General features: G+C 36.9%; 2 protein-coding genes across 2 annotated transcripts in view; one reads left to right on the forward strand and one right to left on the reverse strand.

The window, feature by feature from the left end:
- The first annotated feature begins 10,870 nt into the window (after positions 1–10,870).
- Positions 10,871–19,131, forward strand: part of LOC134840177 (uncharacterized) — a 136,085-nt gene continuing 127,824 nt past the window's right edge. Inside the window, exon 1 of the mRNA XM_063855890.1 lies at positions 10,871–10,874. The gene's annotated coding sequence lies outside the window, so the exon portion shown is untranslated. The remainder of the gene's footprint in view (positions 10,875–19,131) is intronic.
- Positions 13,008–19,131, reverse strand: part of LOC134840167 (sodium-dependent neutral amino acid transporter B(0)AT3-like) — a 337,316-nt gene continuing 331,192 nt past the window's right edge. The window contains exons 10-12 of the mRNA XM_063855876.1: positions 18,092–18,251; positions 17,694–17,856; positions 13,008–13,968 (exon numbers count right to left, since the gene is read on the reverse strand). Coding sequence (XP_063711946.1) covers positions 13,744–13,968; positions 17,694–17,856; positions 18,092–18,251 — 548 coding nt within the window. The 3' untranslated portion in view covers positions 13,008–13,743. The remainder of the gene's footprint in view (positions 13,969–17,693; positions 17,857–18,091; positions 18,252–19,131) is intronic.

The raw sequence follows: 19,131 nt of genomic DNA on the forward strand, positions 1-19,131 counted from the left end.
TCTGCGCTTACGCGTTGATAGCGCGAAATATATCGCGCGTTAATTGTCCCAAATTGGCCAAAATGGCAATCTTTCAGTCCCCATTTTTTTTCGAAACATAATCACAGGTAAAATATCTTTTCAAATTAAAGCTCAGGACAACAATAACTTTTCAATGTTTAAAAAATCCGTCAAAAACGGCTTATTACATAGACGAAATTTGTCTGAAATTTTCTGTTATTTTCGTGTACAGACCAAAATTACAAACCTCTTTTTTATTCAGACCAAAATTAAAAAGCTCTGGTCCCACTGGGGTTTGATATCTTGGTCTGGATGGGCCCAGCCGTGGGTGCACACCACTTAAGTAACCGGCCTTGACTCTGACTAAACTGCTCATTTTCTATTTTGAATTATTGCGCACTACAAAATCGTTTCAAATTGAATTGAGGCAGCTAATTGGTTTTTATTAATTCCATAAATGACTCAAACTGTAACACTCAATTTTTGAGCTCTTTGTCCTCGCCGCCCCCCCCCCCCCCCCCCGCTTCACATGAGCATCATTTTTATGTTCTAACGAGTGATTTTACTATGAAGAGCAAATAAGTTTATCATGGCCTAATTTATTAGCATGTCAACTTTCATGACAATCGAACAATGCGAACATTAATTTTAATTATGAAAAATTCCAGGTGGGGGAAAGGAAAAAAGAGCCAATTTTCGAGATAATCAGCCTTAATTTCTTAGTTTTACCAATTTTAAAAATACAAAAATTTTTGAGACCAATTAAAGGGCAGTCGGAAAATTCAGGGCTTTGCCTTGATACGAGCAATCTTGTTTTTTTTTCTGTCAATTTTCGAATTGTTAACTCAACATATTTGAAGGAATCTTTTTATACTGTACTTTATGGTAAAAATACGTTTTTAATCTCAGAGTTCAATCTGAAATCTTAAATTTGAAACCGAATAGCCAAAACTTGGATCACTTCTTCTCAAAACAACAAATGTTAATAAATATATTTTGTGAATCAAGACACAAAAAACCAGGAAGTACTATGACATAACACCTGACCACGTACAATTTTTTTTCTAGGTTATTAGTCGGGAGGAAAACAACTTGAGCTGCAAGTTCTTCCCATCACTCAAGGGTCTGCAAGTATAATTTAAAGTTAAACCTTGAGATAACAAATTGCGCAGCGATCAGTAAACCACTTTAACTTGAGCAGACATAAGCCGAAACAAAAGAGAGACATTAGCAATAAAAAAACTTGAAACTCCTACATGTACGCATATAAAAAATATTCAACTGCACATTTCAAGCATTAAAAATGAAAAAACAAAAGAAAAAATGCAAAATGGGACAAGCATTTTTTAAAAATGCACGAAATATTAAACGGAATGCTGTTTAGTAAATTGTTTGCTTGCACCTAGATGAAAATCATAAGCAAATGTGAAATTGCGTTTGAAATAAAAATCAGTTTGATGAAAATCTTTTGAGAAACACAATTATCAGCGTTAAATGAGCAATAAAAAAAATTATCGAGCGGTAGAAAAAAGCAGAAATTTCGATAACAAAAAACAAAAAAAAAACGCAAAAAAACATTTTTAGGAATGTAACTGTTGTGGCTCTTGATTAGATTTCGAGAGCCGCTTTTAACATTTCGTCCGATCTGCCTTTTCTACAGATCATTTTTTTCTGAATTTCCGTTTCTCTCATACGGCCTATAAATAGATCCGAAATCACTCGTTGTTCTTCTTCTAAGGCCAATGCGCAAAGAGACGCTTGAGCGGACAGATGAGCATAAATTGATTGTAAGTTGTCTATCCATCCTTCCATCAAAAGTAGTATATTTTAGGATGTACTAAAGTGATGTCTTTTTTTTAAAACGGTTCTAACGTTTTTTTTTTGACATTAAGCTACCCGCATCCAAGTTTAGGCGTAAGTAATCGATTATAAAGGATTATTATGATGACTTTTCGACAAATATAAATGATAATTATTACAGAGTTTCATAGAGATCCTTTCACATGAGTGGAAAGGTTCCCGCGGTAGATGAAAAACAAACTTCCGAAAAAACCATGAAAGTAAGTAAATTTGCTGATGTTTTGGTGTTTAAATAAGTTTGAAATATGCAACACCAAACAATTCCAATGGGGAAGAAATGAAAAAAAAACGAAAAAAGTTGAATTATTTGGAAAACTTTTAAAAAAATTTTCTGATTTTTCATAGGAACCAACGTCTACAAAAAGCATAAAATATAAGCAATATAGATGCAACTTCGAAGACAAAATGGACAAACAAAAGGGATTATAAACAATTATAATTGATTATAATGGATTTTTGTGCAAAACTGATGAAATGGAAATTTGAACAAAAATAATGTATTACAATCAATTATAATCGATTATAATTGTATCGAAAAGTAGACGAATAAATTACCAATTATAATCCAAAAAGAGAAGTCATAATCGATTATCAATTGATTAAAATCGATTGTTTCCCAATTTTAGTAAGACTGGTACTAAAATCGTAATATAATCGATTATTAACGCTTGAAACTGGATACCGATAGATTCTGCTTTGTGTTCATGTACAGTTGCGTTTACTTTAGGTTCCTTTGGTCTAAGTTCCTGATAAGTCTAGATCAACCCTAGCTAACCTAATAGTTCTGTCCATTTCAGATTCTGTAATTGATGACTGTTCGGGCGTTCAAGAAGGGTCGTTATAAATCGTTCTCGGGGGAGTCAGTAGCGTCACAATTGACCTTCAGTCACTCAGCTAGTAGGAATTGGCCAATCCAGTTATATCACGAGAAGGGTTAGGTCGTTCAGACGTGTTAAGAATCCCACCATATTGGTTGAAATCAACACTTAATCAAGTGTTGATTTCAACCAATATGGTGGGATTCTTAACACATCTGAACGATCATCTTGAAACGAATTTGCTGACTGCGCGTAATGACAAATCCTAGACTTATCAAAAGACTGAAATAGTGTACATAGATTACAAAATGATAAATACTAAACTTTGTATAATTACACAAAAACAAATACAAACAAGACTGCTCGTATCAGGGCGAAGCCCTGAATGTTCCGACTGCCTTTTAAGGTTTATGGAGCAGTAATAACATTTAAAAATTCAATGAAATGAAGCAAAAGAAAAATTTTTCTTTTCTAAAATGTGAAATTTTTAATGAAAATCATCTGCTGCTTGTAACAAACCAATTATGGCAAATAAGCTTCTTTTAACCAATTTGGAACGATTTTTATCACGGATTAACTCTCCGCTTACGCGTTAATAGCGCGAAATATATCGCGCGTTAATTGTCCCAAATTGGCCAAAATGCCAATCTTTAAACCCCCGTAACTTTATGAAAAATAATCACAGGTAAAATATCTTTTCAAATGCGAGCTCAAGACAACAATACCTTTCGAATGATATTTAAAAATTCTGTCAAAAATGGCTAGTTAAAAAAGTCGAAATTTGTCTGAAGAAAAAAAAACCCACCCCGAGCACAAATATTCCGTTACTTTCGTATCGAAAGTCGGAACAAAAAGCAATTTTAATGTGCTGCGGAGAACAGTTTTTGTTATTCAGATACAAGGCTAGAACGCCAACCCTGGTAAGTCGCTTTGCTCGTTGAGGCAATGGTCGCCCAAGCAAAAATTTTACAAAAAAAATTTTTTTGATATAAATTTCGATTTTTTCTTTTAAAATTTTTTTTCTCGATACCCATATAAAATAAACTTCAGTCAGTCAATTTTTAGCGTGCTACGAACACATTAACCATCTACTTGCGTTTGCTGACGTCTTTTTTTAGCGTTATACCGGTTTTGCTTGGGGTGGATAGCTCAATTGGTCATTACGGGGGAGGGAGAGATTGCTCAATTGATCCTCGTTATATTTAGCTGCTGGCAGAAAAAGAACAATAAACATGGGAGCTAAGCCAAGTAATCAAAGAAAGCAATTTGAAATCTCTCACAATATCAAAAGAGAAGTTTCAATAGGAGCAAAACATGCATAGTTAGTTTAGTGAAACTCGCTTAAATCAAGAAGTTAAAAGTTTTTTATATGACCATAAACAGTATGCACTTAACCTCTCACAAAGCGACACTACATTTCACAAACAAGCGAATGGCATACAGGGGCATCCAAATAGCAAGAAATTGTAATAAAAAAGCAAGCTTTGAAAACCAAAAAGGTTTTAACGACAAGGCATGCCTAAATTTAAAAAAAACTAAAGAGGATTTAACAATAATGCATGCAAACTGCTGACTTTTGGGTATGTAAAAAAAGTCCTACTATTTGAGCCACGTGTCCTGTGCCCTTAAAAAGGTGCACACTTTATCGATAGTAAAAACACTGGGCTCGATTACACAGGGGATAAAAGACAAGTTGGTAACGAGGTACCGAAGGTCGCCTCACGATATTCCCCACATGCGGAAAAATTTTGTAAAGTGGCTTGATAAAAAAAAGAATGAAAAAAGAAATAGAAAGCACCGGAACGACCATAAATTTAATAGCACCCCTATCCATACAAATGCCAGGTGACTCAATATAAGCAAGAAATACCGCGAGGTATAGAATTTTAAGCAAGTTTTGTATAGTTTTATTCCCGATGATAGTCATTTAGTGTGAAGAGTTTTCATTATGTCCGCAAATGAATGAGAAGGTGCTTCCGGCACGGCAATATTAGGTTGGTCCCTGATGAGCATCTTGCAGGGAGATGACGTAATCGGTGGAGTCAGGTCTTGAGCGGGTAATGGGCCAGCCTGATCTTCCTCCTCTATAAGTTTAACTGAATGGTGCAAAGGATCGGCGAAGAATCGGATATGCTTCCTATTGCGCAAGAGATAATGACGGGTACAAAGATCGTAGTTCAGAACTGGCGTCCTGCGTTGTTCGCTCTTGTGCCACTGATGACACGACAGCCGGAGTTGAAGACACTACAGCAAAATCCATTAAGCCGGAGCCAGTAAATTGAGCCTCGGACGAACTAGGCGTCAAAATTGTGTTCGTGACAGCAGTTGCGCTAGGCAGCTGAGTAAGGGTATCGGACGGCCTTAAGAACTTGACTGGCGGAGAATCTTCCGACAACGGAGGACATGCCGTGACTGGAGTTGTTTCTTTCAGCACATGGGGATGACTTGACCCTGAAGAGCCCTCACTGGACGAGTCTGCCGTGAGATCGACCACAACTGGATCGGAAAAGCTCGGATTAGTCAGGCGTTGCTCCATTAACACTGGTTTAGACCGGAGAACCGCTCTGTTAACAGCGCCAGCAGAAGTTGTGGCAGGAAGACGATCACTTAGCGTGTTTTGGCAAACTGAAATGCTATACTGAAAGTTAGGTTTAATGCAAATATGGTTTTTCCGTCTCTCTTTATCAGTGACATAAATGTGATTCATAATTTGAGTGATCTTGAATTTCGCAGTTTTATAAGGAGGTTTTCCCGATTGTCGATCTATGATTTTTCTAAAGTCTTTTACTCGTTTAGGATCATTCAGATGAAGTTTTTCCATTTCACCTGTTTTGGTCGGGCGACGGGCTTGCTGAGCCGCAAATTTCCGTTGGCTATTGGAGATCACCGGGGGTGTAGGACTCGTAGAATCGTAGATTGTTTCGGGTAAGGCCAGCTTGAAGTGAGTGTGCAAGATCTGAGTGCCGACTGGACAGTTATTTGAGGACAAGTTTGCCGCTCTCCGCCGGAAGGTTTCTCTTATACTGAGACCACTTATTCGCTGCCCGCACAAGATCCGCGAGAGCCTTATATGGCTCGCTGTCTGCAACATTGCCGTCTAAAGAGAACATCGGTCGATAGTGAGGAGTAATGGTAGGACTAGCGCTGCCTCTGGCGACCACCTTGGCTCGATTTCTGCTGTAGTCTTGACTGGCGATCTGATCCGGCGTGAGTAGGTTACGTTCGAGTCCTTTAGCTGAAGAAGCATTATTAACAATATTACGATAAGCTTGAGACCACTCATTTTTCGGTTTCTGACCAAAATGTAGCTCTACAGGCGATTTGTTAAGTACAGCGTGCTTACATTTGCGTATATCTTGAACTATCTGCTGAATCGTTCTTACTAAATTAACAAAATTTGGATCGAGTTTTGCAGTAACCAATTTACGCTCAATAGTTTGTATTGAACACTCAACCAGACCACTGCCTCGGTGATCTCCAACCGGTGATAGAATATGAATGATGCCTCTACTAGAACAAAATTGCTTAACCATGTCATTTTTAAACCCAGACCCGTGATCAGCCCTGATAGATTGAGGTAGACCATGAGTACGTATATAAGAATCCAGAAAATTCACGACTTTTTTCGCATCCGTAGTTTTCGTAATAAGAACCGAGGGAAATTTAGAGAAACGGTCAATAGCAAATAAGAGGAAGGTCTTTTTGCCCTTACAATCCAAGATAGGCCCAGCAAAATCTAACTGAAGTTCTTGATTAAGACCAGACAGATTAGGTAAAGATTGCGCCCTATTAAACGTTTTAGTAGATTTAAAATTCTTATCATACAACGTGCATTCACGGCACTTTTCGCACGTATCGACAATCTGTCGGTTAAGGAATAGCCACCAAAGGTATTCAGAGGCCGACATCATCGCCGGGATTGCTGATTTATTGTCGAAAATCACGCACTCGTTAACTACCGCAGCTTTGGTCCAAAACTGGGCTATGTAGGACCTTAACTTGTTAAAGGACGTCACGTCTTTGTTAATGATTGCGCGTTTCATGGGGCCCCAAAAATTTATCCTCCTTTGTGAGTTCGGCCACAAGATCTGCATCGAATAGGCCATAGGTAAACCCACTATGTATTTTCGGGATTTGAGCAGAATCGGCTTTCCTCCATTCACGGCGAAGACTCCAATCTTTTTAGCTGTGTGTAGTTTCCCCGGTTTAGATAGCCGGGACCTCCGCATCGCCTCTAGCAACTGGGCATGCCCTTCTTTCCAAGAGTTAATCCGAGCGGCAACAAACCGGGTTCTGGCAGCCCGCTCTCGTGTCTTGTCGTGCTGGCGAATTTGATCTATTCTGGACACCCTGCCCATCTGGCGGGATCGTAGCGAAGTTCTCCATGAAAGTTAGTAAGTCAGTCTGTTCGGCCGTTTAGTTTAGTATGGTGTTAGAGTTAATAGAACCATTAGTAATAGTATTATTATGTTCATTTTCTGTATCTGGTGGCTGATTCATTACGTAAGGGTAGAGATTTAGAAGATTAGGTTTTTGATTAGAGAGTATAGAATAATGATAGTGACTGTTTCGCATTGATTCAGGTCGGAGACAATGATTTTGAGTGAGAATTTCCAGACTACGATTTTGAATTATCATACTGGTATTTAATTGGTTGACACGCTCCGAGCATAACTCGACGCCCTCTATCGATGAGGATTTAGAGTTGCGAATTTGCATGATTGATATGATTGGTCAAACTGCTGAGTGCATATATCGACGCCCCCTACCGGAAAATGACGCTGAATTGAGTGGATGTGACGATGCCTTGTTATAAAGTCGACGCCCTCGTGCGGAAGAAAATCACACCCAGACGACCTATTTTGAGAAAAGCCAGCGCAATTAAAAAAATTTACGGCCTTATTGAAAGCCTCAATAGATTTGACAACAAAAAGCTCATTGTATTGAGAGGGCTGGGGGCAGAAAACGTAGGGTAACACGATAGATAATCAACAATGCCCAACGTAACCCCAGGAACATAAACAACTTCAAAATCGAAGGGTAATAACCTGTCGGCCCGCCGTGACAAACGAGATTGATAAGAACTGTTATTATAATTTTCATTTAAGGCAGAAATTATAACTCTATGATCGGTCAGTACTTGAAAGCGATTTCCTCGAAAATGTTCACAAGCCCAGACGATTGCCAACAATTCCGTTTCATTTGTACTATACTTTCCTTTCGCATTATTCAGAAAACTGCCCAAGGCAAGCCCCTAATCCATTATGACTAGCATCACATTTTATTCTCGATTTCTTAGAGGAATCATAGTGAAAAAAGGCTGGGACCGAGTTAATGATGTTCTTAAAGGCATTATCTTGTTCCTCTCCCCACATAAACGACTGCTTGTTACAAGATTTTAACAATTGCCAAAATTGCACTGTATAAGTGTGTAAATCTGGGATAAAACGCTGCAGATGATTCAAAGAAACCATAAGCGATGGTAGCTGTTTTAAAAGTTTTAGGAGGCTTGAGTGATTCGATCGCTTCAATTTTCAAAAATTTAGGAGAGTATACTTGCTCATTGATCTCATAACCCAACCAAGTTAACTGAAAACTCACATTTAATGAAATTTAAAGCCCAGCCCTCAGCATCAAGTCTCTCCATCACCACCTCTACAGGAGTATTATGATCCTGGACATCTCCTTTCGTGACCACCAAAATAGCGTCTAGATAACAAATGACACCATCGATACCCTATAAGGTGCAATTCATTGCCTTTTAGAGCTCAGTTGGCATATCGATTTAGCCATAAAGTCCTGTTTTAAATCTGTACGTCCCAGTTGCCTCGCCACACAGAATGTTAAAGTTGCAATGACTACGAGTAAGAGATGACAAGGGCTATTGACTGAAAGCGTACTTCAAGTCCAACGATGTGAACCACACCTTTCCAGGAACGTTCTCCGTAATGATTTGTGCCACCGAGTCAATAAGTTTGTGTATACTCGGTATCTGGTACTCTTTTTCCAGATTTGTGCATTCATAGACTTGGCGTTAAGAATAAGTTTGATTGAAACATCCTTCTTAGCTGTCACCACGATGGGTGCAATAAAGTGGTCTGTCGTACACTTATCCAGTTTCTCAATATGGCCCCTTTCCTCTAGTGTTTTAATTTCTTTCGCAACTCTGTCTTGGATGTGTATTGGAACTTTTCAACCTTAGAAATGACAAGGAATAAGAGGAAATTTGAAGTTGGTGTAGACTAAGGTCTTGTGATGTTTCACAAGAAGGTCTTGTGATGTTTAGATCTGCCCAGTCGATTAAAAACATGAGCGTATCGTTTGGCAAAATACGAGCTCCAGTACTCCGATGTCGGATCTTGTGACGTATCTTTGAGCAGATGAATAGGTTGAGCCAGCATTTGAGTTTTTACCACTTCCAACTTATCATGAAGATCCAGACTTAGAAGATTACGAGTTCGATTTTCGGAAATGAGGAAATTGGCATCTTCAACTTTCAAACCATTTCAAGAAATAGGAATCGTGATCGAGCCTAAGAGTCTAATGGGACGCTTATTGTAGTCCGCGTACATGGTTTCAATATGGTGCCTTGCAACATCTCGGAATTTAATGGAAGGGTTACGCGGAACCAAGAGATCAAAGGTTCGTTTATTGATGAACGAAACCGGACTTCCTGTATCGATCGTGGAGTAAAAGAAACTTGAACTTGACCGAAGTTGAATGCTGAGGCTCCTAGGTTTTCCTCCGATTGATTTAAGTACTTCAATGCTGTCGATCTATATTGCATTCTCTATCTGGAAGACACCGTACTCCGGTTCACTATCATGTTCGACATCTATGAAGTTACAATCTAACGCATGATTTGACGTTTCCTCACCTTCTTGGATCAAGTTCACCCTTCATTTAGACGAATTGCAACACTTTGCACGTAACTTCCCGAGCTGGACAAGATTTCCGGTGATCTTGACTAAAAGGGTTACCGCAGAAGTAGCATGGTTTACTCGCTTGGTTACCTTGGTTATTTTGACGATTCATTTGATTCTGAGGATAATTACGTTTCCCTCTGGACGACTGAATTGAAAAAGTTGGTTCTTATTAAACTTAAATGGTGTTTGAATATTGATTACGAGGAAGTAGCTACTGAAATTGGGCTGACGTGCTAACCCCTTTTTCACACTCCAACGCGAGTTTGAAAGTGTTATCGAGATCTGTCTTGGCTTTAATAAGCTGTTGCTGAACATCTAAATCTCGAATTCTTCCAATGAAGAGGTCTTTAAGTGTCTCCCTTGCTTGAGAATTGGGCGAGTTACAAAATGCGATTTGAGCACTGAGCCGAGCGTAAGCGAGGAAAAAGGTCGTTATCGAGCATGAATATGGTATTGTACAGCTTCATTCGTTCAACTGTGTAATCCCGTTCTACTTTAAACAACGTTTCACAATTAGTGGGAAAATCAAGGAACGATGTAACGAGGTCTCTAAGGATGCGAGCATTGGCCTCCGCTGCATCTTCCCCAGTAGTGATTGTTTCTGGTTTCGGAGGGGGTTGGATCTCCACAGGCTCTGATAGAAGGTCTTGTGAATTTATGTTGTCTTTCAGCCCGACTGCCAGAAAGAATTGGCCAATCCAAGACTCCCCAAGAAACGGCGGGTTAATTGATGGTTTTGCCCAGAAGGGAGGGATCCCTAACAGTTCAGTCCTGTTTTCGCTCAGAGGAACTGCTGGCTGCGCCATGACATTTGCCGAGTTTTTTTACTCCAAAACTTAGTTGTGTAAATAAATGTAAATTAATTATTGGTTTAAAAATTGGTTAAGTTAAGTAGTTTAGTTAGATACTCAGTATCAATTTAGTATTTTAACGGTTTGTCTTCAAACCGAGAGTATAACGGCAAGGAAAATGGTTTCATCTAACATAGATGTAAATAAACAAGAGAGTGACCACGTTCAACGTGGCGCTCGACATAAGCCGCTGAATGACCTTGATTAAGGTTAATGAAATAAACTGCAGAGTTACTACCAAAAAAACAGGTGTGTAACGAGGTATCGAAGGTCGCCTCACGAGTGGCAAAAAAGTGAATTCTGTACTAAAAACAGTATTCAAATTCGTAACTTAACACAACCAAAAGGAAGTTGGATAATACCAATAGAACCTTATGAGTCTCAGACAAAAACCTTTCAGCCACGGACGCTTATTAAATGACACTGACCACAAATTAAGCAGAGAACAGATGCTATGAAATTTCCAATGCTACAGATCTAGATTATAGCAAAGGCGCCACCAAATAAGTGAATAATTTTAAGGAAAAATTTATTTGCGAATTTGCTTAGAAAAAAAGGATCGTACTAATACACTAACACTTGCAAGCTCGCAAGTGTAACAACTGAAAATAGCCATCAGACAGAAATTTGCTTAGTTTTTAGCAAATAAACTTGAAACTGCAGTTTGCCTACCTTCTAGCAAATGAACTTGAATTGAATTCAAAAAATGCCGAAAAACAAATTCCGAAAAGTTTATGATAATATAACATTGCCAACAGACAGTTGAATACTGGTCACTGGCCTCGATGAAGCCGAAAAAACTGTTTCAGGGATTTTCAGTAGTTTTCAGCTTTGATTTTTGAAGAAAAATATATCACAATAAAGCCTTTTGAAAATTCATGATTGAGTGAGCAGAGGTGAAAGGATACGTATCCACCTCAACCGAAAAGTCGGATGTGCGAGGCCTACTATGATCCATGCTTGTTGCTTGAGTGAGGTAACTTTACATAAACTAGAAAAAATTGCCAAAAAAGACCATATATTTTTCAGCAAGTCCTTCCAGTGGTGAAAAAATTGCCCTAAACAAAATTGTGACTTTTGATAACATAGCCAACAGGGTAATACCAATGGAACCTTCCGAGATTTCCTTGCGAGGCTCAAACTTTGCGAAATTTCATTTCAATTCAAGCATTGTAACTTGTTTGACTCACAAGTCAGCCAGCAGGCAAGCTGAGTGAAACCAACTACGCCTTTACAAAGAGGCAAAGCTGTGATTCGCGTACACTAACGAAAACACGACAGGAAGCAGCTCTAAAAAGTGCAATAAAAATGTAGAAATAAGCCTCTCAATATTAAAATTAGTAAAACTTCGGCTACGTCTCGGATTCGATCTGCAACCTATGAGTATATGAGAGATTATGAGTCTCACCCAAAAACCTTAAAAAATGAAAATAGCCATCCGACAGAATTTTGCCTACTTTCTAGCAAATGAACTTGAATTAAAACCAAAAAGTGCTTATACGGGTTTTCATGTGCATTTACAAGGATGAAGTTATTTTTTTTGTTATCAGAGCTTTTTAATACTGATTCTGAAAAAAAACGAAAAAAATCACGACGTAAATAAGGGTCGATATAAATTCATCGATTCTTAAACAATACTTGATGTCAATCAAGACTTCATCCAAAGCCGAAAAACAAATTCTACAGACTTTATGACTATATAGCATTGCTAGCAGACAGTTGGAAACTAGCCATTGGCCTCGAAGAAACCGAAAATAATTGATTGACATATGTTCAATAAATTTAAATTTTGAGTTTTGAAGAAAAATATATCACCTTAAAGCTTTTTTAAATTACATGATTGTGTGAGCAGAGGTGAAAGGATACGTCTCCACCCCAACCGAAAGGTCGGATGTTGGAGGCCTACTATCATCCATGCTCGTTGCTTGAGTGAGGTAACATTACAGACCAGAAAAAACTGCCAAAAACACCATGTAATTGTTAGCAAGTCCTTTCCCTTGTGAATAAATCGCCTTAATTATAATTGTGACTGCCGTTAACTTAGCAAGTTGCAAAGTATCACTGTGAAAAAAATCGTTGAAGTAAGAGCTTTCTCAGCATCTGCAACACTACATGATTAAAACTTTTTCATGAAACTAATTCAATAAGAGAAAACTGAAAACAAAATCAATCAGATTTCCAATATTTATTTCGTAGTTAGTAGCCGAACTGCTTTCCTTCTAGCAAAAAATTTTAATTGAATTTCTTATGAAATCAAAGTCATAACGCGAAATAAATTAAAATTGGAACGCGACCTTTGTTCTTTGAAAAAAATGTAAGGTTACAGCTAAGTAAGGCACACAAAAGCTGCATGAAAATTTCAAGTGCTAGGAATTATTTCAACTTCGTAGAAAAAACGGTCGGTTTTTATGCAATCTGTGATTTTGTTTTAGATCATTGTTCTAAGCGCTGCAATAACCACCTAGTTCGCAGATCCTCTATCGACAGGAAATTGAAATGTTGTACATCTTCAACACTAGGAAATTTTTCAGTGACAATAGATTGAAAAGGAACAGCATAGAATATATTTATTCTAATCTAGTTAGGATACAAGGATAACAAGAAGACTACACGTTTTTACAAGGAATTAAATTAAGTTTATTTCTACCGTTTTATTGCAAGATTATACAGAATGAATATCGTTCTTAATAAAATTTACAGCAGATAGTATCTACATTTGAGTTCATACATACGCACTCGAGTCTAAGATATATGGAAGCGATCTACAATGCAGCTTTTCAAGACTGACTGAGGGTTAAATTACTTCTACGCAATTTAAGTCAAGGAGAAAATAAAATAGACAACAAAACAGATATTCGGATAAATATATGTGAAGTTTAGCACATTTACGCATACATTGATTAGATGTACTGAATCGCGAAATTCTAATTTATTAAAGCAAAAGGTATGCAAAACTGTGATTACGAGGGTCAAGTGATTACGAGGGTAAGGAAGTGATAATCGTCATTTTTATATTTATATAGTTTCTATTTAATAGCCATCTAATTTGGAGCCCAATACCAGAAGACCGATATTTTAGAAAGGTGTCATCAGCTAAGCTCTATTATTCTTATTCGGCATAATCAGTCTTTACATATCGGACCTCTTTTTTCAATGTCTAATTTTTTTTACTTTGAAACATTATCCTGTTGTCTCAATAAAATTAGTCTTGCTTTACTGTTTTGGATGGTCCATTTTTCTGTTTTTCGTTCAGAAGTCATTTTGCTTTGGCAACTCGTTTCATGCTGTTCACTTGGAGAAGAGAATCAGTTCAATTTGTGAGCCCATGAAGTTATCTGGAATTGGGTTTTGTGCTTTCAGTTCCTCCTCAGGGAAGTAGGAGGGAATGACAGCTGGTAATTTAAGCATGTGGTGCCACACAGCTGCCACTGGGATTGCGATAAGAGAGATGAAAGTTAGGAAGAAACAGAAGCAGAGTGCCCATCCTGGCATATCTGCTACCACTGCCTCGCCCTAAACACAATGGTGGTTGAACATTTCAAAAACTTTGATACAAAATTGTGAGCACATGCGGTACATTTTGGTTTATTTATGAACGCTCGAAATTTTCCTCGTCATATACATAACTAACATAGTCAACTAACAGTTGCAAAGAAAAATGAACGCAAGGAAACTGAAAACTGCCTTGTTTTTTCAGGCGCCTTCAACTTTAAAATTTCGAAAAAATAGATGGCCTTAAAGCTCTTTGAATTTGTAGAACAATTTATGATGGACACTTTTTTTTGTTAAATTTAACCCAATTTGAGAAAACTGGATCAGTACGTAGAACTTTCATTTCGCTTTTATTTCGAAATCAGAGGTCGATCACGTTTTTCATGACCTTTACACTTTTGCTGTTCGATAGTGGAGTTTGCCTCACCACGTTCATTACTCTTAAACATGGAGTCGTATTTTAGCTTGAACCGGGGTACAAATAAGATAGTTGGGTCCCAGGAAAAAGCAAGTATAAAAGATGGGTCACGCAAACTTTGTGAAAAATTCCGAAACAGAAATCAACAAAAACGATCCATGTTTTCGAAGAATTGAAGGCCTAAAATTCAGGGACCTATCAAAAATTAAGGGACCCAACAATCATACTTGTACCTGAACCGGTTCGCAAAACTTTTCTCAGCAAGCCATTGAAACTATAAAACTTTTGAAATTTTTCTACCCTAGAAGGATTGGTAATAAGATAATTTATCTAATTAAGCAATTCAAGCGATGATTTATAAAAAAGCGATGATGATTCTAAGGTGACCTGAGGGGCAACATTTCATTTAGAAACTGGCGTTGCGTTTGAAAAGTAGACCCTGAAAGCGCCTTAATAACAGCCCACGATTAAGTAGGAATTTTCAACTTCGTGCAGTTTCTTAAAACTAAGTTTTGTGAAAACTTCAATTCTTAAAGCGATAAAAACTTGAAAAAACGTCATATCTCGGAAGATTAAAGTTTGGAACCATATTTGAAGGCAAAATTTGAAACAACTGAGATTACTCTGACAGCCACTCACTATAGGGTTGCAAATGTGAAATTTTATTAAAAATTTGCAAACTAAGATTGTTGAAAAAATTAACAGTTGGGAGTGTCAAATTTGATACATTTTCGAAATCTAAATTTTGTAAGTTTATTAAACATTAAGTGGAATTGTCAGATCTCGCAAACAAAAAGCCTTTGGCTATTCATATTTCGATGCTAACTTCATAGCCCCTGGAAGAAGCCTGACAACACCCCGACCCCGTACGGGTTGTTAATTTCAAGTTTTTTAAACCTTAACTTTTTCCAAAAATGAAAAAAAAACGTCAGATCTGGAAAGCTGAAAAGTTTTGATCAGCAATTATTGCAGGCCAATTGAGCAAAACATGGACGAACCCTGAAGTACCCAACAATAGGGTTGCTAATTTAAAACTTCGTTAAGTTTTTTTCATCTATATCTTTTGGGAATGTTTCCAAAAAATCATATAAAACGTCATATCTTGGAAGATAAAAAATTTTGAGCAGCCACATTTCGAGGCCGACTTCACAACCCCTGAGAGAACCCGGAAAGTATCGCCAAAAAACCAATTGTTGCAAAATCGGCTTGAGGGAAATTATAAAAACACTACGCTTTTTAAAATTTTCGATCTACTCCAATCTTTATAACTACCTTCAATCTATGCATTTTGAATATAAACTTTAAAAAATCATACGCTTTTTAAAATTTTCGATCTACTTCAATCTTTATAACTACCTTCAATCTATGCATTTTGAATATAAACTTTAAAAAATCATATCTCGGAATCTGCACGGATTTAAGCATACATGTTTCGTGACAAGATTTGCAATCCCTTAAAGTACCCTGACAGCTTCCCATCATAGAGTTGCTAAGTTTTAATTCGTGAAGTTTTTTAAACCTAAATTAGTTTTTTAAACGAAACAATCAAAAAACGTCATATCTAGAAAACTTAATAGTGTTGATCAACCATATTTGGAAGCCGATTTCGCAACCACTGAGAAAACCCTGAAGAACCCCACCAAAGGGTTTCTAATACCGAATTTTGTTAAGTTTTTTAAATCTAATTTAATTTAAAAAAAAACACTTCATAAAAACGTCATATCTAGAAAACTATATGGATCAGAGCAGTGGTATTTGGAGGCAAAATTCCTGAAGGTAGCCTAATAGCATCCCGCCAGAAGGTTGCTAATTTCAAACTTAATTTGGTTTTTCATTTGAAATTTTTAGAGAAAAAACCAAAAAACGTCAAATCTTGGAAGCTAAAAGGATTTGAGCAGACATTTCGTTTCGACGCAAGACTTGCAACCCCTAAAATTAACCTGACAGAATCCAGCTTAGAGTAGCTAACTTCAATTTTGGCAACGTTTTTCAACCTAACTTTGATGAAAATAATTTCAAAAATCATTAAAAAAACATCATATTTTGGAAACTAAAAGGGCTTGAGCAGAAAGATTTTGGAGGCAAGATTTACAACCCCTGAGAATATCACGACAGCACCCACTTACGGGGTTGAAATCTTCAAATTTTGAAAAGCGTTTCAAATTTTAATTTTTTGAAAATCTCGGAAGCTAAAAAGATTTGAAGACATATTTGGAGGCAAAATTTACAACCGCTGGAAGCACCCTGACAGCACCACACTATACCGTTGCTAATTTCAAATTTTATACTTTTTCAAAAAAATCATTGAAAACGTCACATCTCGAAAGCAAAAATGATTTGCGTGACATATTTGGAGGCAAAATTTGCAATCGCAATCCCTGAGAGCATTCTGCCACAACCCCATTACAGGTTCGTCAATTCGAAAGTTGCCGTTAGTCTTTCGAATCTTGAAATTGAACACAGCCAACATTCAAACAAAAAAGCTGGTTTTTTGAAAAAATCTCAACTTTCGAATTCAAAGAAAAAAAGAGATGGCCTTAAATCCCTTTGAATTTTAAAAACAATCTACGCTTGACACTGTTTTGCTAAAATTAACTGAACTTGAAAAAAAAACAGGATTGATAGATTAATTTTTTAATTCGCTGAGAAATCTGAAAACTAAATTTCACTTTCGAAACTATAAGTTGATCACATTTTTGCTATTCGGCAGTTGAGTTTACCTTCCTTTTAACAAAGGAAATGAACTGAACTTGAAGAATAATCAAAAGTCAAACCGCGAAAAAGTAAAATAGAGCCAGAACAAATTTTAAAGACTTCCAGAAAAAATCGAAAAAATAAAAACAATCGCAACCATTATAATAGTCGGAACTATATTCATCGTCTCTTCAGAACATTTCTCAAAATTTCAAGAATCTGTCTAGATATTTGGCCTTAATAAAGATCTAAATAGAGATATTTGGCCTCAACCGAGATATTTGACCTAAATAAAGATCTAGATTTTAGATTGAAAAAACTTCTACAAAATTCATGATTTTCGCTTAAACATTGTCCCTGACGCTTGTTAATCATTGACCTGTATACAAATCGTGTAAATATGGCTTCCATAGAGCAATAGATAAGATAGATAATAGATAGATTTTTTATCGGTTCATACAAAATACTTTCCATTTTCATTTAAAAAAATTACCGAGGCGTAAGTTTTTTGTTTCGAGAAAATTGCGGACGTAAAGTGTTGCATTAAGAGAGATAGTCGTAATAGACACTTTTACATTTATATCTGAAGTATGACCAACCCTAAGTTACTGATTTAAATCCCACCAATACTCACGATGTTCTTGTCGTATCTGAAGTAGGTGACTCCATCCATGGACACATTGAACACGAAACCCAGCAGAATGACAGTCATGACACAGGGCGAGATGTACTTCCAGCACAGCATGAACAGAATATTCGGCTTCTCCCCACACATCAGATAGATGTCCTCTGAGAACCTAGACATAACTATATATTGAAGCCTTGAAGGACTTATTCTACTCACAAGATTTACATAAAAAGCACTAAGCATCCGCGAATTTTCGATATTTAATTTCAGGCATGTTAAAATACCTAAAGATGATTGATTAATTTTTCAATCGCTGAAAATCAAAAACTCGAAAACTAATCAGCCTTTTTTTCTGTAAATTGAAGTGCCTGGATTTTTTAAGTTTTACATTGTGGCAATAGTACCTGCGGACTCCGTAGAAGTATGAAATGGCAATCACTTCGAAGAAAGCGACCACCAGAAGAGGCACAGTGCCAACCCACGTGTCAAATATTTGGAGAAGATAATCTCCAGAAGATAGGGCGAACAATTGAGCCAAGACCAAACTCGACACACATAACACCACTAAACATTATTAATGTTTCTTAATAGTGACGGATCTACAGTTTAAAAAAAAGGTTCAATTAGTTTTATTTTTGCTCGTACAAACAAAATAAATGGAACCGTCTGCTCGTACATTTTGTTTTCTATGTTTCAGACACTACTTTGCCAGGGAAGCGCTACACGAATATTCAAAAACTAATTATCTTTTGCTAAAACTAAAAATTTTCCTACTGAAAATAACCGACTTCATATAACAAATGCTACTCGAAATGAGTTTAAAAAACAAAAACTTCAAACCGGTTTTTCTCGACAGATACTTTTTTGTCGTTGGAATCACGACTGGAAGAGGTTTCACATAATTTATCACTCGACCCGTTCTGAAAAATAATGCAGAGTATAGACGAAAGCATAATCCAATCTCAATAATCTTAGATTAGATTGTGGAGTACTGGGTTTAAACCAAAGTTCGTTTGGACATCTACTCCTAAAGCAACAACAACAATAATGACAAAAAATACAACAACAACAACAACAAAAAAGCCATTGTAAAGTTGGAACTGTCAACAAACTATAGGAAATCAAAAAAAAACTAACTTTTTTGCAACAATTTTCAACTGCTGAAGAAAAACACCAAATTAAAACTCTTCGAAATTTTTCGAATTCAGCTGGGACATTCGAAGCCGCGAAAAAGCTGGGACGTTCAAAGCCGCGAAAAATCAAATTTGAGTGAATGCAAATTTCACTACAATCCAGAAAAAGTAAAACATAATCATCACGACCTATAGTACGGCCTTCACTATAATCATTGACTCTTAAAATATTTCCAAAACCTACACTCAGATAAACTGGTAAATCAATCAGAAAACGCAAAACCAAAATTTCAAATTCAAAGAAAAAATAT

This window comes from Symsagittifera roscoffensis, chromosome 2, assembly GCF_963678635.1.
Source record: "Symsagittifera roscoffensis chromosome 2, txSymRosc1.1, whole genome shotgun sequence".
In the NCBI taxonomy this organism is placed as follows: domain Eukaryota; kingdom Metazoa; phylum Xenacoelomorpha; order Acoela; family Convolutidae; genus Symsagittifera; species Symsagittifera roscoffensis.